Here is a 26,968-nt window from a genome sequence, read left to right on the forward strand (position 1 = left end):
TGCAGCAACAATGCGGCCTCCCTTCGAAGCCCCGCCCAGCGAGGAGGAGCTTCCTGAGGAAATGGTGGTCTGCTACAGAGCTCCGTAGATCTGCAGCTCTTCAAGGGAACAGGGGGTGCTGCCGGCCCCCCTTTCCATCATGGGGGACCGGGTATCCATCAATCAGCTACCCTGGATCTTTTTACGACCCAAGTGGGGGGTCCCCAGGGTAGCTTGACGACAAAAAAGCCTGGGAAGTGAGCCGGTAAACAGCTGAGGGGAGAAGCCGTCCGAGACGCCATTTGAAATCGGCGGAGCGCGCCGTTTGAAATCGGCGGAGCGCGCCGTTTGAAATCGGAGGAGAGCAGAGGAGAGCAGAGGAGTGGTGTAAGGGCTGCGCAAGGCTCAGAACGGCTGGAAATGGCTGGAAATGGCTGCTGGAGTGTGTGGGAACGCGCTGGTGCTGGCAGTGCCGGAATTGGAAGTTTTTAATCTGCAACTGACTTGGGACCGGGGCCAGAGCCGGCGGTGGGCGGAGAGGCCAACTTTGGAGCGACGAGGACCCGAGCGCCGGCGGCGACGGCTGGGAACGCCGAACGCCGAATTCCTCGGCCTGCTGTTAACCGTGCGAACCGTGGGAGGCGCAGAAACTGAAAAGGAAGGCTGGAGGCCGGTAGGAATGGCGCTGGGGTTTGAAATGGTGGTTTTGGGTGCTAAGGACCAAGATGCAGGCCATGGTAAGAACTAAATACCAATGGCCTGGTAGGAGGAGGGCTATGATTCAGGAGGCTACTCAGAGACAGGGGGGGGGGCTTGCTGAAGACGGGCAGGAGGCTCCAACATCAGGCTGGGCAGAGGAGTTATTCACTGCTGCCAGCTGCCTCCTGGTCTGTTACCATCTACCCCCCCTGCTGACTGCTGACTATTCATTTCAACTTGCCCCTGTTTCCATCTGTTTCCATCTGTGTGCGCCCTGGAGGATTACCCCCCATCCTCTGTGACCCCATTGCCTGACTGACCATCTTCCCCTACCCATTATCAATAACAGTTCGACTACCCCTCGCCATCCATCATTAACCATCATTGACCATCTACCAACCCCCACCATTGACCATCATTAACTATACTATCCCCACCTATTGTCTGTCATCTGACCAGCCTACTACCATCACCCCCCTCATTTAGGACTGGACAATTCTTTTTTCACTGGAGCACGGCTTTTTTAACTTCTTCAAACTAGACTGGAGCATGGTACTCTGGCTGGAACATCCACAGCACAGTTCCTAAGCCCTGGCGAATTTTTCTTTTCATCATTATATGTACTCAAGAGCAGACCGCATCCTACTGCGGGAGTCCCCCCTCTCGCAGGTGTGGCCCTCCGCCCTTTCGAGGGCCCACCTTGATGACGGATTTATTAATCTCGAGAGGTGGAGGAAGCGGAGAGTTAGGGGTTTTTTAGTAAATTGTTTTTTAAAATTGTATAGGGGTTCCGGGGTTGGGGGTTGGGGGTTGGGTGGGTCAGGTCAGGAGCGAGGACAGAGCCAGGTCACTAGGTGTGGTCACGAGCAGAGGGAGAGGTAGGGAGGAGGAGGGGGAGGATGTCGTTCCTGTGCAGGGCCTTTTGATTCCAACGGTCGTAGGGAGGGGCAGATACGAGGACAGATTGAAAACTCGCAGTCGGTTGGGAGACTGTGGGTGCTGGTTACACCCGGTCTCTTGCACCAACCCCCGCATGCTAGGTGGTCAGGAGCTCCAGACCCAGGGCCTGAGGCTGGTGCTATGCAATGCGAGGTCCGTTGTTAACAAGGCCCCCCTCATTTACGATCTAATCTCGGAGGGGGAGCCGGACCTCGCAGGAATAACGGAGACCTGGTTGGGCCATGAGGGAGGTTTACCCCTCGTGGAAATGTGCCCGCCAGGTTATCGAGCATTTCACCAGCCTCGGGCCCAGGGAAGGGGCGGTGGGGTAGCAGTGATTATCCGGGAGGACTTAGAGCCGAGGGAGTCCACTGTGCCACAGACGTCCGGTTGTGAATCCCTTGTTGTGAAATGGGGCCCTAGGAGACAGTTGGGCCTGCTGATAGTATACCTGGCTCCTCGCTATACATCAGCGGCCCTGCCCGAACTCCTCGAGCTGATCGCATCGGTGGCGGTTGAGACCCCCAAACTTTTAGTGATGGGGGACTTTAACCTGCCATCGGTGGGAGAAGCATCTGAGGGGGTTTGGGAGTTCATGGCCTCCATGACAGCCATGGACCTGACTCAATTGATTCAGGGCCCGACACACGAGGGAGGTCACACCTTGGACCTTGTTTTTGTCTCTGGCCAGTGGTTGAGTGATCTGGGAGGAGGGGACTTAACCATCACTCCCCTGTCATGGTCAGACCACTCACTCCTCCGACTTGACTTCCCTGGTCCTACCCCCCGCTGCGGGGAGGCGGAACCTGAAAATACTAGATGGTTCCGCCCCAGGCGCCTGATGGAACCAAAGAGGTTCCAGATGGAGCTTGGGCCACCTTCTGCGGCCCTGACCCGCCCTCGGGTAGAGGACCTGGTGGTCGCGTGGAACAATGCAACTACCGGGGCCTTGAACCGGGTGGCGCCTTTGCGGCCTCTCTGGCGGCAACGCTCCACCCTGGCCCCTTGGTTTACCGAGGAGCTAAGGGTGATGAAGCGCCGCAAGAGATGCCTAGAGAGTCGTTGGAGATCCTCCCGTTCCGAATTTGACCGAACACAGGTACGAGCCCATTTAAGGACGTACCTTGTGGCATTGAGAGTGGCCAAACGTCAATATTGTGCCACTCTCATTGCATCCGCAGAGAACCGCCCTGCCGCCCTGTTTCGGGTGTCCCGCTCCCTCCTATTTCAGAGGCCGCGGGAGGCCCCTTTACAGGGTAGGGCAGAGGAATTTGGGAAATATCTGCAGGATAAAATCGCTCAAATCCGGAAGGATTGGGTCCCTTCCAGTGGTCCTGTAGAGGCGTCCGTGGCGAGTCTTGAGAGACCTATCTGGGAGGAGTTTGACTTGGTTGCCATCGAGGATTTGGACAGTGTGCGTGGACGACTGCGACCTACCACATGTTTACTGGACCCGTGTCCCTCCTGGCTTGTACTGGCATCCTGGGAGGTTACACGCGATTGGCTCCTGGGCCTAGTGAATGCTTCGCTGGGTGAGGGGTCCCTTCCAGCCGCCTTGAAAGAGGCGGTGGTGAGACCCTTGCTCAAGAAGCCTTCCCTGGACCCCACGGAGTTGGCCAATTAACGTCCTGTCTCCAACCTTCCCTTTCTGGTGAAGATTGTAGAGAGTGTGGTGGCTTATCAGTTTCCACGGCATCTGGAGGAAAATGATTATCTAGACCCGCGCCAGTCCGGCTTCCGCCCTGGGCACAGCATGGAGACGGCCTTGGTCGCGTTGGTGGATGATCTCTGGAGGGCCAGAGATAGGGGTTGTTCCTCTATCCTAGTCCTATTAGACCTCTTGGCGGCTTTTGATACCATCGACCATGGTATCTCGTTGCGCCGACTGGAGGGGTTGGGGGTCGGGGGCACCGTTTTACGGTGGTTCGGCTCCTACCTTTCCGGCCGGACGCAACGTGTGTTGACAGGGGAGCAGAGGTCGACTCTGAGCCCCCTTACCTGTGGGGTGCCACAGGAGTCGGTCCTCTTGCCGCTCCTGTTCAACACATATATGAAGCCGCTGGGTGAGATCATCCGTGGTTTCGGGGTGGGATACCATCTGTACGCTGATGATACTCAGCTGTACATCTCCACCCCGAACCACCCCAACGAGGCCGTCGAAGTGATGTCCCGGTGTGTGGAAGCCGTACGGGTCTGGATGGATGACAACCGACTCAAGCTCAACCCCTCCAAGACGGAGTGGCTGTGGGTTCCGGCCCCCCGGTTCAACCAGTTAATTCCATCTCTGGCCATCGGGGGCGTACAACTTGCCCCGGTGGAGCGGGCGCGCAATTTGGGCGTCCTCCTGGATGCTCGGCTGTCCATGGATGACCATGTGACGGCCGTGGCAAGGGGGGCGTTCCACCAGGTTCGCCTGGTGCGCCAATTGCGCCCCCTATTGGACCGGGATGCCTTGCGCACAGTCACTCATGCGCTGGTGACGTCTCGCCTGGACTACTGTAACACTCCCTACATGGGGCTTCCCTTGAAATGCACTCGTAGACTACAGTTGATCCAGAACGCGGCCGCGCGGGTAATTATGGGGAGTACAAGGTACTCCCATGTGACACCTCTCCTGCGCGAGCTGCACTGGCTCCCTGTGGTCTACCGGGTGCGTTTCAAGGTCTTGATTACGATCTTTAAAGCGCTCCATGGCTCAGGACCTAGCTACTTGCGGGATCGTATCCTGCCCCATACATCCCTGTGACCAATTCGCTCGCACAGAGAGGGACTCCTCCAGGTGCCGTCCACCAGAGAATGTCGGGGGGCGGCGTCTAGGAGTAGAGCCTTCTCTGTTGCGGGCCCAGCCCTGTGGAATGACCTTCCCCCGGATATTAGGACTACCTCTGACCTCCGCGCCTTCCGGATAAAGCTCAAGACCCACCTATTTCAAGTAGCTGGCCTGGCTCAACCATAGTTTGTTCACACTGCTCCTGACGGGTTTTTTAATTTTGTGACTTTTGGAATTTTATTAGGGGATTTTAAATTGTGTTTTAACTGTCTTTATTCATCTTCCCACCTCCTCCATGTACACGTATTCGTTTATTTTGTGTGTGTATTGTCCATATTGTTTTTATGTGTTTTATTGTACGCCGCCCCGAGTCCTTCGGGAGAGGGTGCGGCTAAGAAATAAATTTTATTTATTTATTTATTTAATAGCAGGAACTGTGAGAGGGATCTTGAATTCTTAGTGGACAATCTCTCAAATGTGAGCCAACAATATGTGACAGCAGCCAAAAATAGCCATTGCAATCCTAGGCTGCATCAACAGAAAGAGAGAATCCAAATCACGTGAAGTATTGGTGCCGCTTTATAATGTCATGGAAAAACCACCCTTGGAATAGTGCATGGATGGAGACCCTTTTCAGCACCAAGTGCTCTTGTCAGGGACGCAATCTGGAAGAGGAGAAGCGCAGTGTACATGCCAGTGCATACATGTGTACCAGGCAGCTCCGCTTCCAGTTTCTGGCACACACCCACATGACAATCAGCTGGCTGGTGCGCATGCACTCGCAGAAACCGGGAGACCAGCTCTTCCAGTTCCTGGCACTACTGTACACCCAGAGACCAGCTGATTGTTACACGCACATGCGCACCAGAAACCCGGAAGAGCATTGTGAAAGGTGCGCGTTCAAGGTGACATGGCTCTGTGTTCCACTCAGCCCGAGCTAAGAAGCTGAGGCAGAGGGCACGATTTTCCCCTCCTGGGGCCTCTGTGCATCCCGTTTTTGGCTTCCCCAGTCCCTAGAAGTACTGTGCCGGTCAAAAACTTTGGTCTTACTTTGCAGCTTCAGTCCTTGGGGCTTGCAAAGATAAGGCCTGCGCTCAGCTGGTGGGTGGGGACTGGAGGGTGGGTGGGGTGATTCAGGCAGGGCAGCCTCGTGGTGCCACGTGGGCCAGATTAATGCCTTCATTGGGCTATATCTGGCCTGTGGGCCATAGTTTGAGGACCTCAAAGGTCCTTTCCAACCCTTTTATTTTGTTATAAGTTCTGTTATGGGTACATATGTTTAGCATGGTAAATACCTATTGGAACATGTTGATTTACACTGTGATATTATCATACTTACCCATTGGATTGTATACCCTGTGAGGAAGGCTTGGGTTCTTTTGTCATAATAATTATCTGATAATTGATAAATCAAGGTCAAAAGTTATGGTCTTTGGGAAATGACATCCTAGCCATAGATGGTCAAATAGAGCAAATAAGACCTTTCCTTACCTGGGGTTGTTTTCTCTGAGACTGAATCTTGGCTCCCTCATCATCAAAGGAGCTCAGTTAGATCAAAGACATGAGTGAAAGTGGTGCTTAAATGAAAACCTCATAGCTCTCCAGCTTCCTCAGCCCCAATTATTAAAGTATATGAGACCAAGGTTTCCCCCATGTTCTTACATCAATCTGATGTTTGGGGCTTCAGAGAGAAACCACCAGCAGAACCAACCCAATCACAGCCTCCGAGGAGTATGTTTATAGTTTTTTAATTTATTAATTATTTTCCACTTTTATAATACAATCTTGCTAATATTCTGTCTTTAAAATTTTAAACAATGTCTAATTAACAAATGATTCTGATGCTTTCATGAGAACAAGGTTGGGTTTATTAAAATCTAATATTGTGGACTTGATCTGACCCCAAATATAACACAGCATTCTTCATTGTGTAAGGTTTTTGAATGCAGCTCAGAATCTGATAAGTCCAGTGAAACTCTGAAGACGAAGCTATGGATTATCAGCTTTTATTTCTGCTGAAAGCGGAAGCAGGCAGAGAGAGAAAAACAGGCGCACGCCAAAAACCTTTCCAAACACCTTACAACTCACACAGCTTGCACAGAATATCATTGCTATAGAAACATAATTTGATATCACACAGATTTCATGAATTTAGTGCTCTCAAAAAAACCAGACTTTAGAAGGGAAAAGAAATACATTTTCTGGCATATAACTCAGTGCTTTGTTAAGGAATGCTGAACACACATTTCAAGTTACAAGCAAGGCTACTTGGCAGAATCCACATTTTACTTTTCACAAGACGTTACTTTGCTAGGCTAAGCTTGGCAATTCGCCTAGAAGTTTTATCTATGTAGTTGGCACATTAGATTACAATGGAGCTTCTCTCAACAGCAGTTTAACAAAAGCTGAATTAGGTTACAGTCTGTGTATGCTCTAATGCAGTGGTGGCAAACCTTTTAGAGACCGAATGTCCAAACCACAACCCAAAACCCACTTATTTATCTCGGAGTGCCAACATGGCAATCTAACCTGAATAATGAGGTTTTAGTTTAGAAAAACAACTCATACATGATTAACGTCTTTTCTCTTAAAAAAACCCCCCACAATAAGAGCGCTTTCAATGATACAAACACCTTTTTATTGAAAGGTTAACATTTGCCTTTAGCATGCTTTTGATTAATGTGACTTTTGCTGTTGAATGCAAGCTGATAATTTTTCTAACCTTGACTCATACTTTGTAAATTTGAGATCAACACATGCAGCACTCAGGTCATCTGTTAGTCCAGGGGTGTCAACCTCAATTTCAATGAGGGCCCCATTGTGGTTGACTTTGGAGGCCATGGTGGGCATGGCCAGCTCCCACTGCTGCTGTGCTCACTCTCCTTGGTTGCCCATGGTGAGTGCAGGAGGGCAAAGTATGTGGGTCAGAGGGAGGCGCATTCTCTCTCCTTACGAGACCTAGCTTTGTAACCAAAGCATACTCAATGATAGGATGGGAGACCACCAGGAGAGGTCAGGAGGAGAGGACAAGGGGATGGTAAAATGCAGCCGGGCTGCTGGTGATCAAGTGCTAAGGCAGAATTTCCCTCACATCTTCACTCTCTCTCCTTATAATCTCCTTCCTTCCCTTCTTTTTCCTTTCCTCTTCATTCTTCCTTCCCCTCTTTCCTTCTTTTTGCTTCCTTGCTCTCTTCCCCTCTTTCGTTATTTTTCTTGGTCTTTCCTGTCCCTTCTTGGATGCTCCAATTCAAAAGGGGAAACATTCCTTGCCTTGTGATCAAATGGCACTTTTACTAGTAGTTTGTGGCCACTGAAAAGACTGAGAACAAACCAGGCTCAGTTTATTCCATGCTTGCATTTCATGGGGACAGACTACAATACAGCAAAACTGTCAAAATGATGGCTCTGGTAGTTGATCAGAGCTCCTCTGTTTTTTATGTGCAACAGCTTTAGCATTTAAGAACAGAGCTAAGTTAGTTGCTTTATTATGAATACATAATGATCCTTAAAAGAGCTCTTCCATAGGGACCCTGCCATGGTCTAATTCAGACTGGAAATATAGCAAAGGAAACTATTTTCCCCACTTGCTTTGTCCTATTTACTGGAAATAGCTGTTTGCAACCAGGGATGGGTTGTTCCCAGTTCTAATCGGTATGGTAGAAGAGGTTCCTGAAATCTACTGTACATGTTATAACCCCTTCGTCCTGTGGGACAGTACCAGAATGCCTGCCCTGGCCCCCCTCACTCACTCCCCCTGCCCTTTACGTTGCCACTCGTGAGGGGTAGCTTGCACGGTGTGGCCGGCCTCCTAGGACCTCCACGAACTTGTTTAGGAGTAGGAGGCCTGGCCGCCAGCAAAGCATGGAGGCAGCAGGAGGTAGGTTGCGCAGAGCGGCCAGCCTGCTAGGCAAGTTCCAGGATGTCGTCCCCCCCTGACTGGTTTCCCGCCTCCCTTCCCGGTGAAGTTTTCCAAAAGCAGCCTCCCAACCCTTGTGCCCGGCTCCCACTGAGCTCCGGGAAGGAGAAGAAGAGTCTTTGGGGAGTGAGGAGGAGGAAGAGGGAGGAGACAAGGGCGTGGGGCCATGCCAGCTGGGCAACCGGTGCTGAGAAAGCACCTCACAGCTTTTGAAGGGAGGAGGGGAGAAGGAAAGGGAGAATGTGGAGTCGCCTTTCAGGGATGCCGAAGCTGCGGGTAACCAGCACTGCCACCAGAGTCTAAAGTTTCGGCGGCTCCAGACAGGTGAGTCGGGATCAGAGACCCAGGCGGTTTCCTTCGCTCCTCTTGCAAGGGAGTAGTTGGTGTCGTTTTTCCATTCCTGCCTCCGCCAGACTTTGACTTGGAGTTTACCAGCCATCTTAAAGAGAAATGGATGGTCAGACCTGCATGGCCCCGAGTGATGTGGCTCTCTCCAGGTAAGCACCCGCTCTCCTTCCTGCTTTTATTTTTTGGGCAAAAGACGGAGTGGGGCACCCCGTTTAGCAAAGTTCAACGGGGGGGAGGTAAGTGGCTCTCCTGTTCCTCCAACTCATAGTGCCCCCTTCCTTTAAAAAAACAAACTTACCTGGCTAAGAGGTCAGTGTTTCACTTGGAGAGAAGTTTCATATCATGCAACTTTCACAAAACTATTTCACATGCCCTTAAATTGGAGGGGGGGGAGAGACAATAGTGAACATCTAGGAAGTAGGGTAGTAGTAGCAAATATCTTAGAATAATATTGTGATGCAACCATTATAAATTGTTCAGCAATAATTCAACTAAAAGAATTGTGCATACTATATATAAATTGTGCCTGCTCCTTCCTTGCGCATACTGAAAACAAACTTGAGTAGTTATGTGGATTTAATGTGATATTTTGCAAGGACTGGGAAATCTCTCATGCAGTCTCTGAACAAGAAAAATGTATTTGCATGTTAATGGGGGAAACAGGTGGGCTAATTATAATCTTAAACTATTTTTGGCTTACTATACAGATAATTTAGTGCAAAGCTGTGCACAACAGTATTAGATTTCTGTGGTTTTATCTTCCTTGGTTGGTTTTGGGGAGAGCTATGGAAAGCTAAAACAAATGCTGTGTAACAAGGAAGCGTGAAACATTCCTTTTGATTCATTGGAGAATTAAAACCAAACATTTCAAAGGAGAGAAGTTTCATATCATGCAACTTTCATCAAAACTATTTCAATGCCCTTAAATCGGGGGGGGGGGGGGGGAGAGACAATAGTGAACAGCTAGGAAGTAGGGTAGTAGTGGCCAATATCTTAGAATAATATTGTAATGCAACTATTATAAATTGTTCAGCAATAATTTAACTGAAGGATTGTACATACTATATTTAAAATGTTACTATTTGGCAGGAAGTCCAATATTTTTTCTTTGCATTTTCCCATTTGGCTGAGTTTTTCAATACTCCGACATACTATTCTTTTTTATTGGTGATATATTTATTGGGTTTCAGTCTCCCATCAGTTAAGAAGACAAGAATTGCAAAGCAGATGGTTGTGCAAATATCATAAGTATTTTTGGAATGTATGTGATTCTACCATTGTGAATTTCTTGTTAAGAACACTTATCAAGTTTTAATATTATGACTGTCTAACTTATTTAGAGGGCGAGTGCTTGCTTGTTGCAGTGAAGTACAAATGCCATAAGCAAAATATCTGTTCACTCAGAGGTATATTCCTGCTTAAATTGCTTGATAGCAGTGTGCAGAAACTTTAAATTGTATAGCTCACACCACTAAAGAAACCTTATATAGCAGTGACTACTCTTGAGGGTCCACATTGGCTGTTTCTGCTTCCAAGTGATGCTTTTGAAATCTACTGGAACATATTAGGGATTTCTGCACTGAGAAGCAGAAGGATGGACTCTCGCCTTTATGATGGGCTTTTGAGACACTGGAAAGCAGTGGGAACTTTTGCTACTTCTAAGTACTTCCAAGTCCAATAAGAAATTGATTATCTTTCCTTGAGCCTCTTTATGCAGGGACAGGTGCTGATAAATCCTTCAAAGAAATGGAAACAGTGAGTGAGTGAGTGAGTGTGTGTGTGTTTGGGGGGGGGGGTTGTTTCTGTTGTGTAAGATTGGAATATAACTTCTTGGCCCTGGATTTTGAAGGTGGAGGGAAGTTGCAGAAACTGAAATGCGGTTGGGATAGACTGGGGAGTCCTATGTTTTCTCTCTTTTATATTTTCAGAGATTATATACAGTATAAAGAGTTAACAGTTGCACCGATTGTACTTTATGTTTGTGTACACAAAACAAAGAACAGATAGTTCAGCACATGACAGCCTGTCAATCTGAAAATACTCTGAAACAAATAGGTATTGTTTCTGGTGCACATAATTCCAAGCCCAAGATTTTAAGAGGGTGGCCAATCCAAGTAGTTTCCCCTCTACATACACAGTATATTGTATATTATACTCTACAAAGTGGTTTAAACAACAAAGGCAAGTGTGAGAGAGCACACTGTTCTGCAAATAACCTTACTAGCCTTTTGTATGGTGCTTATGTGTAGTGGTGTTAGTAGTAGCACAAAAGAAATTATACTTACAGACTGCATTTTCCTGTAGATTGTGGGATGAATTTATTTTTTTAAACAACAGGCCAGAACCTGTTCATATTAATAAGTAGGAAATCTGTTGGACATCAAGCTTATTTTAAAAGGCTAATTATGTGGAACTCTTTTTAGTAGTCTGGATTATGGAAGAATTGCAGAAAAATATTAGATAAGACAGAAAGAAGCTAAAATAGGGGTGGTGGTGGTGAATCAACTTCTTTTTTATTGCCCATGTTTTGATACAAACTACTCTAACTGCTGCCTGTTTTTTTTAGCAATAATGATTACATTGAATATGTTTATTAACATATAAAGCATGTGATATGGTTCCCGGATCAGAGCTAGTCTATATTTGAATGGCCTGAAGGTGTGTTAACATTCATGGAAGCTAAAGCTGCAATCTAGGAAAGGCAGTTCTTGGCCCTCTAAGTACTTGGGAAATAGACCACCTGTGAACCATCTGTAAAACCATCCTGATTGCCATATAGAAGAAAGTATGAAATAGGCCTGTCTAAATCATTTGGTGGGATTTCAAAGCGTTGGAAAGTTGTGGGAGGACTTTGGAACATCTGCTTCATTGACCAGATCTGGAGGAGTGCTCAGAGCCCTGTAAAATAAATTGCCACTGCTTTAGTACAAATGCTGGGACTGCATGGTACTTTGGATTCTGTTCCAAACAAAATACTGAAGAGAATACAAGACTGTAAATGTAGTACCCACCCACAACTCTTTAAAGTAGATATTTCATGAATCCAGGAAAAAGGTGCCGCTGCTTTAAAAAGTACCAAGTAGATGCTGTGGGCTTTACATTCCTATATATTCAAAAACAGTGCATAGCCCTAACAAACATTATTATTTAATGAATTAAAGTTGTTGCCACTGCTTTGAAGTTAAATTCACATGTATGGATGCCTCTTTCTTTTCTGTGTAATTTATACCTCTATCTTGACTGGGAATGCTGACATCGTCTTGGCCACTCCCTCCCGGTCACATGACTGCCAAGCCACTCCCACCCAGTCATATGAACTTCCAAGCCACTCCCACAAAGCAGGCCACACCTACAGAAGAGGTTCTAAGAGTTTTTGAAACCCACAAACTGTTAGCAACCCACAAGGGGGGGATACTTTCCTAAGAGCTCACAATTCGGGAATAACGGGGGGGGGGGGGAAACCCTGCGCTTTCCATGCCCCATTTTGGCCCTGGAAAGACTCCTGCACCAACCTGGAAGCAAAAAAAAACCCCCCAAACCCTGCAAATGTTTGAAGGCTGAAGGAAGCCTCCAACTGAGCCAGGAAGCACCGGGGGGGGGGGAGGCCATTCACACTCACTTCCAGCCCGCTGGAGTTTCCTGCGCAATGTGAGTGCTCCCCCCCCCCCCACTGCATACTCACGCGTCCCCCACCCTGGCCCTCCACAAAGGCCCGAAAACCAGCCTGGCCGGCAGGAGGTGCGCCTGCATGTGGATCCTAGTGGAGCTGGGATGGGGGGGCTGGTGTGCCGGGAGAGGACGCTCTGCATGACACAGGTTCCCCATCACGGCTCTAATCCTTTCAATTCCTTTTTCAGATCAATCATTTAACAGCTTCAGAGGCTCTGAGTGATAAAAGCAAATTCCCCTTTTTCCACCAGATGGACCTCAAAGAAGGATTCCAGTACCCAGCAATTGTCCAGCTGCTCCTCCACTTCAGATGGACCCTGATTGGCCTCTTTGCTTCAGACACAGGAAATGGAGAGAATTTCATGAGGACTTTTACTCCTCTGCTTGTCAGGAATGGAATTTGTGTGGTTATATCACAACTGTTCTCAAAGACTGGATATACTGCATACCTCAGGGATTCCCTCTCTAAGTGGAGACAAGTCAACATCTTTGTTCACTTCATGGAATTTGATTTCATTACGGACAGAATTCTTCCTTTCCATTTAACACTTATGCGTCTGCCAGGACCCATTGAGGGGAAAGTCTGGATCCTCACAAGTTTTTCAGGGTATCCAATGGACAAGCGCAGACTTTTCAAATACATCCATAGTATTTGGAACTTTGCTTATCTGACTAAAGAAAGGCCAAAAGATTCTGCCTTTAAAACCTATTTCTTTGTGGAAGAAAAGTTTCAAGATCTTTATTTTCATTGTTCTCTTTCAAAGAATGTCTTTTCTGTCAAAGGCCGCAGAAGATGCACCCAGAAAGCCCCACTGGAGGCCCAATGGAAAAGGGACAGAAGAGGGATCCCAAATGACTACCACTATTACAGTTTCATGAAGACTCTGGCCCAGGCCCTGAATGCTGCATGTTCTTCCAGATCGAGGAGGGGATGGAAGGAGGATGAAAAGATCTTGGGGTCTCCAAGGCTACAGCCATGGCAGGTATGGGGGTCCCGATATGGATCCATTAATCTCAGATCCTTTGGAGGAGGAATCCAGAGGAGAAGGAGGGGAACCATCTCAACACATCTGGCCAATTTAATTATTCAGGGAATTAATGGTTCCAAAGAGTAGATACCATGGCATTTATATATTTAGCACTGCTAATTGGAAAATGCTGAATTCTTTTCAAAATAAATTCCCGTATTTGTGGGTTTGTGGTTAGTCTGGTGGAATTCCACCTTTCTTCCGTCCCCATTGCAGGTGGGTCTGTGTGCAGCTTGACAGGCAGCTAAGCCCCCCTATTCTCCTCCAATGAAAGGGAGCCTGGCGTGGATCTGGATGCTTTATTGGGAGAAGAGGGCAGGTGAAACTGAGGAGATGCAAATGGTGGAAATGAAAAAGAAAGACGAGATAGGCAGCATTAACTAACAGCCAGCAAAGAAGCAGCTGGAACCTCCCCAGCGATTCTCCGTGTGAGGGACGGAGGCGTCTCCGGATGACCAGGGGTCTCGGTCACAACGGCTGCTTCCGTCTTCTCCAAAGGCTGATAGAAAATGGAGTCTGGCTTCAGACCTTCTATTTAGGATTATCTGCCCCTGGCCACTAGGTGGGGCTAGAGCAACAACAGCACAACAGTTTCCGTATTTTTCGGAATATAAGACCCACATTTTTCCCTCAAAAAAGAGGCTGAAAATCTGGGTGCGTCTTGTACATCGAATGCAGCATTTTTTGCCTCCCGAAGCCCCGCCCCCTTCACCAAAATGGCCGTGCATACCCTTATGGAGGCTTTCAGAGAGCTCCTGGGGGCTGGGGAGGGCAGTAATGAGCAAAAAAATGGGCCATTTTTGCCCCACCCCAACCCCCAGCAGCACTCTATAAGGCTCCATAAGGTTATGCGTGCATTTTCTTTTACAAAAAAAAGGGCTTGTTTTTGCGAAAAACAGGCCATTTTTTGCTCATTCCCCCCACACCAGGAGTACTCTGCAATGGGGAGGGGGAGAGGTAGCCCCAGCTTCCAAAGGCCTTTTAGCCATAATTGCCATCAGAGCAGATGTTGGGGAGGGGGTCAAAGAGGAAAGGGGTCCCCTGACTCTCCCTCAGACCCCAAGGAAGGAAGGAAGGAAGGAAGGAAGGAAGGAAGGAAGGAAGGAAGGAAGGAAGGAAGGAAGGAAGGAAGGAAGGAAGGAAGGAAGGAAGGGGAAGGGAAGGGAGGGGAGGGGAGGGGAGGGGGAGGGAAAGGAAAGGAAATAGGAAAGAAGGAAAGGATGAAAAATGGAGGGAATGGGAAGGGAAGGAAAAAGGAAAAGAGAAAGGAAAGGAAAGAGGGAAAAGGTGAAGAATGGCCGCTGCTGGAGTGGTCAGGAGCAGCCTGAGGTGGGCATTCGGGATCAGGCCAAGATGAGCAGGAGGCCACGGCAAAGACAGGCAAACAGGCTGGGCTGCGTGGCCATGTGGTCGAGGCAAGGGAGCCAAACAGCAGCTGCAGCAATGACTCTAAGGCCCCACCAAGGCCTGCGAGGCAAGTAGTGGTGGGGAGAGACGTGGCCAGGCAGAATTTTTACTATCAGTTCACTCAAACAGGGCCGGACCGTCTGAATCCCAGCACTGGCTGTATCCTCCCTTCCCCAACCGAGAGATTTTTTCAATTGGAAAAGGGGGCTCCCAGACTCCTCTTCATCTTCAGCTCTTCTTCTTGTTGTCTTTCCTCAAGGCTAAGAGCAGCTCCTTTCAACAGCAGCTCCTCTTCCTTGGCTTCATTGTCCTTCCCTGAAGTTCACGTAGATTTTGTACAAATTCTCCTCCAAGCTTGGTGCCTGCAAGGGGACCTGGTCCTTGAATTGGGTCTCCCTGAACCAGAACGTTCACTTCCTCAGATTCTTACGGCTGCATTTGCCTTTTTTCCATGGACATCTCCCTGCTGACTCAGATTCTGTTTCCAGTTAACTACGATTTTGAGATCATTTCCACAAGCATACATATAAAATTTGGTATCCCTCATCTTTTTTCCAATCAAGCATTTATGTTCTTATATGAGACTCTATTGTTAGTCAAGTCCTAGTTGCTAAAAATCAGATATTTTTCTACTGCTTTTTACTTATGCACCCTTCTCTGTGTGCTAATCATAAATATTGTTTCTGGAAACTTGATATCCCTCTTATAATAACCTTTTTTATTCAAAAAGGTAAAATAAAACTATTACAATGACAAAACAAAAGTAGACAACACATTTTTTAAAGAAAATGTGCATTAAAAGCAGACAAAAACATGCATATTGTCCCCCCATTTGAATACAATACAGCTATAATAGTTTCTCCCTCTTGCAAAACAGGCCCACCATTATAAATTACGCATCTATTTGCAACTACTTGACTTGTCATCTATCTGCTGTATATAAAAAATGTAGTTAACAGACAATCCAACACTAAAGTTAAATTTCAAAACTTCAAACTTCTGTGTTATCTGCTGTTGTATTTAACTCACAGAATATTTATAGGGGCTTCTTATCTACCACAGACCACCACAATCATTACCTCTGATCCATCCAGAATCTGTCCAGGGTTAAACATCTTTGGTTGATTCTTAATAATAATACATTTCCTTAAAATTTTAATTACGATCTTTCCCAACAACTGCGTTCCATTCCCCAAAGTCATAGTGTTGGAAGAAATGTCCTTCTGGGTTCGGCTCCAAGTGGGGAAAAAGACACTGGAGACATGGAGGCTGCTTGGAAAGATGGTTTTAATGGTCGACAGGCTTGAGTCCTGAACAGAAAAGGTGATCGCATGCTTCAATGTTGGTGGAGAAGAAGAGAAGGGAAGAGGAAGTGCAGAAGAGAGGAGAGCCTTGCAGAGCTTTTTATAATCTGTTCTGCCCACCTATCTGTTTCCTGTTCCTGTGTAAGAAATGTATTCTGATTGGTTGCCAGACTCCCATGGGCCCGTGCAAGGGCAACCCTCTAGGCTGAGTTTTGAATCCAGGTTTGATTGAGTTCAGATGCCATGTGGTCAGTTGAGTAAAGGCTTATTATCCTGCCTTAATCCCATCACTCTGGAGTTGAAGAGGAGAACTCTTTATTATGTAAAGTGGACTACCTTGGCCTTCTTAATGGCCCATTGACAAAGTGGGGATGGGCAGGAAGCTGCAGGAATTTACTTTGTGTTTAAAATGTGTTTCTCCCTTTTTCACATCCAGGAAAATATAATATTCTGCCTTATCAATATTTCCTAGGATATTTCATTTTTCTGGGAGAGGGCTGGGTGATAACTTCCTACAATAGGACCTCCTGTAAATGGAAAAACAATGGCTCTTAAAACAATGGCTCTTAAGGGAGTGAGCGGAGCGACTAAGAGAAGGGGGAGTGGTGGTGTTCCAGAAGAAGGTATTCCCATTCTAACGGTCGTGGGGAGGGGTAGGTGTGAGGGTAGGCCGAGATCTTTTAACCGGTTGGGAGACCGTGGCCGTTGGATACGGCCGGTCATTTGTCCCAACCCCCGCAATCTAGGTGGTCAGGACCTACAGAGCCGGGGCCTGAGACTGCTGCTATGCAACGCCAGGTCCGTTACCAACAAAGCCCCCCTCATTAATGACTTGATCTCGGAGGGGGAGCCGGACCTGGCAGGGATAACGGAGACCTGGCTGGGCCACGACGGAGGTCTCCCCCTCGTGGAAATGTGCCCGCCAGGCTACCGTGCATTTCATCAGCGGGCCCAGGGTAGGAGTGGCGGGGTAGTGGTTATTGTAAGGGAAGGCCTTGAGCCAGGAGAGTCCACTGTGCCACAGATAACCGGTTGTGAGTCCCTATGTGTGAAATGGGGCCCAGGAAGACAGTTGGGCTTGCTGATTGTATACCTGGCTCCTCGCTATGCATCAGCGGCCCTGCCCGAGCTCCTCGAGGTGATTGCCGAGATGGCGGTTGAGACCCCCAGGCTGCTAGTCATGGGGGACTTTAACCTGCCATCGGTAGGGGAAACGTCCAAGGCGGCTCGGGAATTCATGGCTTCCATGACAGCCATGGACCTGACCCAGGTAATTCAGGGCCCCACACACGAGGGAGGTCACACACTGGACCTTATTTTTGTCTCTGGCCAGTGGAGGAGTGATCTGAGAGTAGGGGATTTAGTTATCACGCTCCTGTCATGGTCAGATCACTCACTTCTCCGGCTCGACTTTCCAACCGCTACTCCCCATCGCGGGGAGGCGGAACTGGAATGTCCTAGATGGTTCCGCCCCAGGCGCTTGATGGAACCTTTACAGGGTAGAGCAGAGGAATTTGGGGAATATCTGCAGGACAAAATCGCTCAGATTCGCAGCGAGTGGGTCTCCGTTAGCGGTCTAGAAGAGACGTCGGAGGTGGGTCTTGAGGTGCCATCCTGGGAGGAGTTTGACTCTGTTGCTTCCGACGATATGGACAAGTTACGTGGACGACTGCGAGCCACCACATGTTTACTGGACCCGTGTCCCTCCTGGCTTGTACTGGCATCCTGGGAGGCCACACGAGGCTGGCTCCAGGAACTAGTGACCGCTTCACTGAGAGAGGGGTTCTTGCCGGCCGTCTTGAAAGAGGCGGTGGTGAGGCCCCTACTCAAGAAGCCTTCTCTGGACCCAGCTGAGTTAGCAAATTACCGCCCCGTCTCCAACCTTCCCTTTTTGGCGAAGGTTGTAGAGAGTGTGGTGGCGCAACAGTTCCCACGGCACTTGGAGGAAATTGATTATCTGGACCCGCGCCAGTCCGGCTTCCGGCCCGGTCACAGCACGGAGACGGCTTTGGTTGCGCTGGTGGATGATCTCTGGAGGGCCAGAGATGGGGGTTGTTCCTCCATCTTGGTCCTATTAGATCTCTCGGCGGCTTTCGATACCATCGACCATGGTATCCTACTGCGTCGCCTGCAGGGGTTGGGGGTGAGGGGCACCGTTCTGCGGTGGTTCTCCTCCTACCTCTCTCATCGGGCGCAATGTGTGTTGACAGGAGGGCAGAGGTCGAGCCTGAGGCCGCTCACCTGCGGGGTGCCGCAGGGGTCGGTCCTCTCGCCTCTCCTGTTCAACACATACATGAAGCCGCTGGGCGAAGTCATTCATGGGTTCGGGGTAGATTACCACCTATACGCTGATGACACTCAGCTGTACATCTCTACCCCGGACCACCCCAGCGATGCCGTCGAAGTGATGGCCCGATGTCTGGAAGTCGTACGGATCTGGATGGGAAATAACAGACTCAAGCTCAACCCGTCGAAGACGGAGTGGCTGTGGCTACCGCCCCCCCCCGGTTCAACCAGTTGCGCCCATCACTGGCCATTGGGGGCAAACAGCTGGCCCCCGTGGATCGGGCACGCAATTTGGGTGTCCTCCTGGATGCCCGGCTGTCAATGGATGACCATGTGACAGCCGTGGCAAGGGGGGCATTTCACCAGGTTTGCCTGGTGCGCCAATTGCGTCCCCTATTGGACCGGAACGCCCTCTGCACAGTCACCCATGCGCTTGTGACGTCCCGACTGGACTACTGTAATGTTCTCTACATGGGGCTCCCCTTGAGATGCACCCGAAGGCTGCAGCTGGTTCAGAATGCGGCCGCGCGGACAATTGTGGGAGCTACTAGATACTCCCACGTAACACCTCTGCTGCACGGGCTGCACTGGCTACCTGTGGCTTTCCGGGTGCGTTTCAAGGTGTTGGTTATCATCTTTAAAGCGCTCCATGGCACAGGACCTAGCTATTTGCGGGATCGTATCCTGCCCCACACATCCCTTCGGCCGATTCGCTCTCACAGGGAGGGACTCCTCCGGGTGCCGTCCACTAGGCAATGCCAGCGGGCGGTGCCCAGGAGTAGGGCCTTCTCTGTGATGGGCCCGACCCTCTGGAATGACCTCCCCCCGGATATCAGAACTACCACCGACCTCCGCTCCTTCCGTAAGAAGCTTAAAACCCACCTGTTCAATTTAGCTGGCCTGGCCTAATACCAATTTTAGTCCCTCAAGTCTGTATTTTTAAATTTTTAGGGGTATGCATTTTAGTTGATTTTAACTTTTATTATTCTGTACAGTTGAATTTAGGTTTAATTCGCTTTTAAGGGAATATATTTAAGGGTATTTATCTTTTGTACCTGTTTTTAATGAGATGCCTGTACACCGCCCCGAGTCCCTTCGGGGAGAGGGGGCGGTCTATAAATTTTGAAAAATAAATAAATAAATAAGACTTGTTTTCCAGTTAAATATGACAAGTTCATTCCCCAATCTCCCTCAATCTTCTTGAAAGAATCCATTTCATCAGTCATCCGTTCTGTCCACTTTGAGTCTTCAGGGTCCATGGCCTCTCCAGCCATATCCAAGCAGCCTGCCTTCAAACCAGACTCCTCCTTCAGGGATGCCAGCAGCAAATTAAGTTCCAGTCCATCCATCCAATCCATCCGATTCAACAATTGTTGATTGCTTCTGATTATTGCCTTTAAGTTGATATAAAACCATTGTTATTTTATCAAACTTTTAAAATGAAATTTAAAATAAAGTTTCAAATAAAGCTTCTAAGTTGAAAGACTTTATATTCTTTAAATCACATCAAATTAGCTTACTTACTTAAGATTGTATTAATTACTGAATTAATAACAGAAAAATTGATGACCAATGGCAAATTATAATCCATCATCTTCAGGTTTCATAGGAAAGATTAAAAATTGTTAAAAAAAATTTGAAGACAGTTTTTATCCATTTAGTTATCATACCACCCCTCAAGTTTCCACAAAATTCACAAAATTCTTTGTGAGTCCTTTATTGAAATCCAGTTCTATCACCAGAGTTCCCATAATCCATTTAGAAAGTGTAATGATATGTGAGAATGACTTTTGGGATGAGGAGAAGAGAGGCTTCCTAGGGAAGGACCTGATAAGAGGGGAGAATCCTGCAGCTGCATAATGGGAGAGAAAGAAACTCAGAAAGGATCCTCCCTAACTTTTCAGGCTGAGAAAAGTGTTGGTGGGAGATTTTTTTCTTTAAGATTTTACAATTTTTGTTAAAGTCACATTACAATAAAGCAGAATTAGCACATCTGGAGGTGTTTTCCATCAGGATTACAAGGGAGAAGATTAGCCTGGAAGATTTCTTCTTGATCAACCCATGCTTTCAGGGAATCAACCTGTTGTTTTCAAAGAGTTTATGGATCATCTTTTTTTTCTCTGTTCATTTTATTGAATGTTCCCTATAATTGACCAACTGTATGGATTACATTTTCTTTATATTTTGTCAGTATGTGATTGACAAATTTTTCTCAAAATTTTTCATTCACTTATGAAGATATTGGCAGTATTTGTACCCTATTTAACCATATTTGGAGATGAGACAATTGTAGAAGATTCAATGTGGGATAAGAAACAAGGTTTTCTGTTTTTCAAATTCCTGGATGTTCCCATTCTAGTTTCATCCCTTTCTGGAGAAGAATGAATTTTGGAATAATACTGATAGAAAACTGTACTTGGATCAAAATGGGGAGATAACAGCAGATGTTGTCATTCACGGCTGCTTGGTTCTTCCCAACGAACAACCCAGGAAAGAGGTTCTGGCGTATTTTGAAAGAGAAAGACTTTCTATCAACCAAGATGCTCTTTCACAGCTAAAGTTGCTCAATAAGGTGAGAGAAATTTTCGTGTCTTTTCTCTGTTTCCCAAAGCCTGAGGTCCCATTTCAAGTGGGCAAAGCTTATAATCTCCAGGGTGGTTGGCCTTCCATGCCAGTTGGTGTCATCTAATGGAAGTTCTTTAACAGATGGGACCTAAGTGGAGGGGCTTTGCCATGTTTTATGGAAACCTTTCAAGATCTTACTGGTCAGAGGTTTCTTTCTTCATCAGTTTTATTCTATATTAAAAAATCTAATGGAATAAAAGTTTCCTAAATCTTTTACATATATCATCATACTTAATTTTTTTTCAATTCAATCCGTTAAGAAAGTTTAAAGTAGAAAATTACTTTATTGTAATATTAAATACCAAAATCAAAAGGGAGGAAGTAAATGAAGAATCTTCCAGTTGTTATCCCTCCTGCATCTGTTTAGAAGTAGTCAGAGATTTCATATTTACCTCAGTGAAGACCAGAGGCTACTTGTCTCCATCCATTTCTCCCTCCATTTTCCATGGACGGAGAGTCCTAGCACCATTTCTTTGGCATTCCTTGCTCTTCGTCTCAGTCCCTGCCTCAGTCCCAATGTGTAGAAAGTTGTCATCCTGGATTTGTCAAGAGGGCTCGAGAAGGAGAGCCAGTTTGCTGCTATGACTGCGTTCCTTGTCCGGAGGGGACCTTCTCCACTCAGGAAGGTGGGTCACACTGAGGAAAATGGGAGGCTTTGTGGAACTGGATCCTTCCAGAACATTTTCATGAAAGCGCAAGTTAAAAGAGAGATTGAAGTTCACCTGGTTTTTTTTTTTTTAACCTACACAATTAATAATTTAAAAGGAAGTAAATCAAAAAAACTTTAAAGGAGGGGATGGGAAGAGTTGGGAGGAGGAGGTGGAAGACTGAGCAAGCTTTACTACTATTTTAGGAAATATCTCTTCTGCTTTTTAGTTTGGACTTGTGCTGCTAAATTCACCTTTCTAGGAACACCTGAGTTCTTTGAAACTTGATGAATTGTTTTAGGTCCACCTTCTGAAAGACCCTGCAATTCACTGTATATTGAATCCTCCCCTTGAGGATGACTGAGAAGGTGTCACTGGTCCATAATGTGGTGCTGTGGATAGTTATGGGGGGAACTCATTACACAAATATTCTGCCAGTCATGTAGATCAATAAATCAGAGAAGAGCTGGAAGGGACCTTGGAGATCTTCTACCCCTGCTCAAGCAGGAGAACCTATACCATTTCAGACAAGTGACTGTCCAGTCTCTTCTTTAAAACATTCAGTGTTGAAGAACCCAAAACCTCTGGAGGCCAGCTGTTCCACTGGTTAATTGTTCTTACTATTAGGAAGTTTCCCCTTAATTCAAGATCGTTTTTAAGTGTTAAAAGATACTGTAGGTATCCTCCAAGTCCAGTATATTAACTGCCATGTGGCAGGACTCAGGATGTTTGCATAAAAAAGATTATATGATTCATTAGTAATTTCTAGTAATGTAGCTCCCTATGAAGATTCTACACATTACACAGGAAATAATTAACATCCTAGGACTTCCCTCAACTTCAAATACCTAGTTATATATATAGTTATATAAAATATCCTTCTTATGCTCTTTTTAATGAAATCATTAAGAAATACTTCTTGGAAAATGTCCATGGTATCAGTTGTTATCCAAAGAAGGTATTTCCTGTAAGATAGAAGGACAGAATGTTAAAGAAAATTGTTTTTTGGTTTCTCAGATGTGGAAAAATGCATCAAGTGTCCAGATGATAAATATCCAAATGAGGACAGAGTCCAATGTATCCCCAAAGTTGTAACTTTTCTGTCTTATGAAGAACATCTTGGCATCATCCTGGTTTCTTTTGCCCTACTCTTGTTCTTAAACTCAGACCTTGTTTTAATCATCTTCATTAAATACAGGGAAACTCCCATTGTCAAAGCCAACAATCGGGACCTCTCTTACATCCTCCTCGTCTCCCTCCTGCTTTGCTTCCTGTCTCCTTCTCTCTTCATTGGTCAACCAAGGAAAGCCACCTGCCTTCTCCGACAAACGGTTTTCAGCATCATCTTCTCAGTTGCTGTTTCTTCTCTCTTGGCCAAAACCATCACGGTGGTGCTGGCTTTCCTGGCCACAAAACCAGGAAACCGAGTGAAGAGATGGTTGGGGAAGAGCTTGGCCAACTCCATCATCCTTTTTTCTTCTGCTGTCCAAATTATCATCTGCTCCATCTGGCTGGGAGTTTCTCCCCCCTTCCCTGACTCTGACCTCCACTCCCAGCATGGAGAGATCACCCTGCAATGCAACGAAGGAGCCGTTGTCATGTTCTACGTCACCCTCAGCTACATGGGCTTCCTGGCTGCCATCTGCTTCACGGTGGCTTTCCTGGCCAGGAATCTGCCTGGGGCCTTCAACGAAGCCAAGCTGATCACCTTCAGCATGCTGGTCTTCTGCAGCGTCTGGGTGACTTTTGTGCCCACCTACCTGAGCACCAAAGGGAAATACATGGTGGCTGTTCAGGTCTTCTCCATCCTGGCCTCCAGTGCTGGTCTGCTAGGCTGCATCTTCATCCCCAAGTGCTACATTATCCTTCTGAGGCCAGACCTGAACACAAAGGAGCATCTCACAGCCAGAACAAATGTAAAAACATGAGATATAATACCATTATGATATTGGAAGAATTGTTAACGTTTATTTTATTTGAAAGGAGATATTCTTTCTATTTAGATTGTATGCAGGAGACAAAGAAAATATTTATAGGTTTCAAAATAGGAAATTATTGAATTGTTCTAGCTCCTTTCCCTTTCAACTTAATAAACCTTGCTGAAAGTCATTCAGAGGAATTTGCTGTTCAGCAACAGCTATTGAATTTGACACCTTTAAAAATAATTCAGGCACTTGTTCCTACAGCTAAATGTATGTGTGTATGTGAGAGAGAGAAAGAGCAGGAAAAGAGTTCAGGAGGAAGCTGTGGGAACCAAGAACCAGCATAGTTGCCTGATCCTCTCCCTGAGAATGCCAGAATGATGTGAAATGCCATGTTTGACTGGCTGTCAGCTGGGGAGGGAAATCGAATATATAATTCTTTCTTGATTTTCTGACAAAACCTCCTTTGCAGAAAGTGTTCAGCAGAACAGCTGTCTGGGATTTCAGTTTGGGATTGTTTTTATTTTGGTAGGAACTTCACAGCAAAATAATAGAAACAAAGTAAATTTAAAAATGTGTAAAATTTCCACTGTATTTTTTTCTTTGATCAACCAGAGAATTAAAATAGCGGTTTTCACACCCTTTAATTTCCCACTCTACAATTTCTACCTAAAGCATTTTCTCTGTTCCTCTTCCAAGCTTGTCCTGTTTGTGAAGGGCTGGAGAAGATGCCCAGAGAAAGGGGACCTTGAGACTCTCCCCAGAAGGAGGTTGGAGGGATCCTGTCTAAAGGCAGCCGCATCATTGACCAGGTCACAAACCTTCAATGCTGCATAATATCCATCCAGGTCCAAGAAGGGGCTGAATTAGGGGGTGGGGGACTTTGAGGTTTCTAGGACGAAGCACCCATGGAAGCTCTTCTGCTCCCCATCACACAGATTGCTGATCAGTTGGTAATCAATGTTTAGGTCTATGAATGGCTCCCAATTGGGGATAGGATCCCTTTGCAATTTCATTTTAAGGAGTTAAGAAAAGATCTGATGGACCAGAAGAAGGTCAGTCTAAGATTCACCACACAGAGGCCTCTGGTTCTCCCACAAGCAGAAGAAGGCAGAGACTTATGGCTTTGCTCAACACGGAACAGACATTTTTGCACAATTTCACTTTCTTCCATCACACACCACAATATTGGACACTCGGACATCTCACACTCTAGGAATCCCCAATTCTGGTATCCCAAATTAATCTGAGAAAATATTTCCAAATTTCACAGCCCCGTTCAATAAGAACTAAGGTGGGATTGGAATTTAGGAGACTCCTGGTGATTGGCCCAAAGTCCCCCAGGAAGTTTTCATGCCTAAGGGAGGATTAGAACTCGAGTCCCCTGGTGATTGGCTCCAAGTCGCCCCTTTGGCTTTTATTTGAAGGTAAATAAATGTAAAAACATGAGATATAACACCATTATGATATTGGAAGAATTGTTAATGTTTCTTTTATTTGAAAGGAGATATTCTTTCCACTTAGATAGTAGGCAGGAGCCAAAGAAAATCAAATCTACTTGTTTCAGAATAGGAAATGATTGAATGGCTGTACTTCTTGTATCTCCCTATTCAACCCAATAAATCTTGCTAAAGAGAACTTTGTGAAAGTCATTCAGAGGAATGTAATATTCAGCAACTACCAATGAACCAGACACCTTGTTCCTACTGACAGAAACTAAAAGTTTGTGTATGTGAGAGAGAGAGTAAGATCCCAAGGTAAGATGAGTGCTGTAGTAGCCCTGCTCTAACCGTGTTGTTGGATCATCTCCATGAGAAGCCTTGGAATGGCAGCATGACCTGGAATGCAGGGATTGACCTGCTCTCCATCACTATTATGTCCTTCTTTCTTGATTTCCTGATAAAACCCCTTTCACAGAAAGCATCGACTGGAACAGCTGTCTGAGGTTTCACTTGGGGGTTGTTATTATTTAAGTATCTACCTTTGAGAAATCCCCACTCTATTTTTTCCTTCCTCATCCAGAGAATGAAAATAGCAACAACTAACACTATTCCGGCCCTTTATTTTGCCACTCTATCATTTGTCCATAAAGCCTTTCCCTGCATTCAATGCCGCCTATTCATCCAGGTCAAGAAGGGGAGGGGGAGTAATGGGGATGGGGGGGGCACATCCAGGTTTCTAGGAAGAGGCACCCATGGAAAGTCTTCTGCTTTCCAACCACAGAGATTGTTGGTGGATCAGGAGTCAGCCTGAGGTTTCAGAATGGCTTCTGATTGCCACTCGGGTCACTTTGCAAATTCCATTTTAAGCAGGTAGAAAAGGTTTGATGGATCAGACAGAGGTCAGTCTATAATCCACACTGACCCTCCAGATGTCTCTGGTCTGCCCACAAGCAGGGGGGAGGGACGTATCACTTGGCCCAACATGGAACCAGGTAGGGGTGGAATTCAGACAATTCCCACGGGTTCCCTAAAATGGGTTGTTAATTGTATGAGCTGCTCGGCCAACTGGCTGCATTGTCTCGGCCTGCCCCCCAACCCCCTCCTGAGGGTGTGTTTGTTCCCCCCCATGAGAAAACGACCTGTCTCAAGATGCCACGGACCTCTTTGGCTCAGGGAGTGCAGTTCCCCGGTGGCTCTCTCTCTACGCAAAGCGAAGGAATTGCAGAAACTCTGCAGAGCCCAGAATGGGGCTTCCTCGAAAGTCGGGATTTGGAGGGTCCAGAAAGGAGGAGGACCAATGGGAATTCTCCCTTCTCCAGTGTCATCGGTCTCCAGGCAGAGTCTCCCTCTACTTCAGCCAGTGCAGCAGAGCGTTCCAAGCAGAGAAGAAGCCCCAGTAGGTTCTTCAGGCCAAGATCCCCCCTCCCACTTTTCCTGCCTCTCTCTCTCTCTCCGCAGAATTGGCTTTCGTCCTTCAGCTGAAGCCCCAAGGAACTCTGCCCGGTGAACTCTGCCCGGTGACACTCAAGAAGGGAGAATTCTCATTGGTGCTGCCGCTAGTTCTGGCGTGGCCCTCCCACCTCCAAAATCCGAGACAAACGCTCCACACCCCTTCCAGATTCCTCCTCTGGGGCTGGAAACATCAGGCTGGGGAGATACACGCACATGCTGCCGAGCCCAGAACGGGCCTTCAGACGACGCAATGCCTGAAAAACGCGGGATGTGCAGAGAAATGCAGGCTACAACCAGCGAATCATGTTTTCCCAGGATCCGATGAAGCCCAAGCAGACCAATTCGAATTCTCCCTTCTGTAGCGTCATCAGTCTCCAGGCACAATCGGGGTTGAGCGGCGGGAAATTGGAAGCGGCTGCTTCGTCCAGACGTTCTGAGCAGGAGAGACACGTGTTTGAAGGAAGGAAATGGTGGGGAGAGGATCTAGCAGGATTAGATCCCTGAGGATCCTCTCCGCCTCTTCCTGGTTTACCTG

The 26,968-nt window shown here is 47.0% G+C and overlaps 1 protein-coding gene across 1 annotated transcript; it reads left to right on the forward strand.

Annotated features, from left to right (window-relative positions):
- Positions 1 to 409: 409 nt before the first annotated feature.
- On the forward strand, positions 410 to 23,545 carry LOC309393760 (vomeronasal type-2 receptor 26-like; the record flags this gene model as incomplete). Its single annotated transcript, XM_081956257.1, has 4 exons — positions 410 to 716; positions 8,200 to 8,264; positions 21,470 to 21,596; positions 22,635 to 23,545. 4 exons carry the CDS (start codon positions 410 to 412, stop codon positions 23,543 to 23,545), a joined length of 1,410 nt encoding a protein of 469 aa, XP_081812383.1.
- Positions 23,546 to 26,968: the final 3,423 nt, after the last annotated feature.

This window comes from Natrix helvetica (assembly GCF_964273705.1).
Source record: "Natrix helvetica genome assembly, chromosome: 5".
NCBI classification, from domain to species: domain Eukaryota; kingdom Metazoa; phylum Chordata; class Lepidosauria; order Squamata; family Natricidae; genus Natrix; species Natrix helvetica.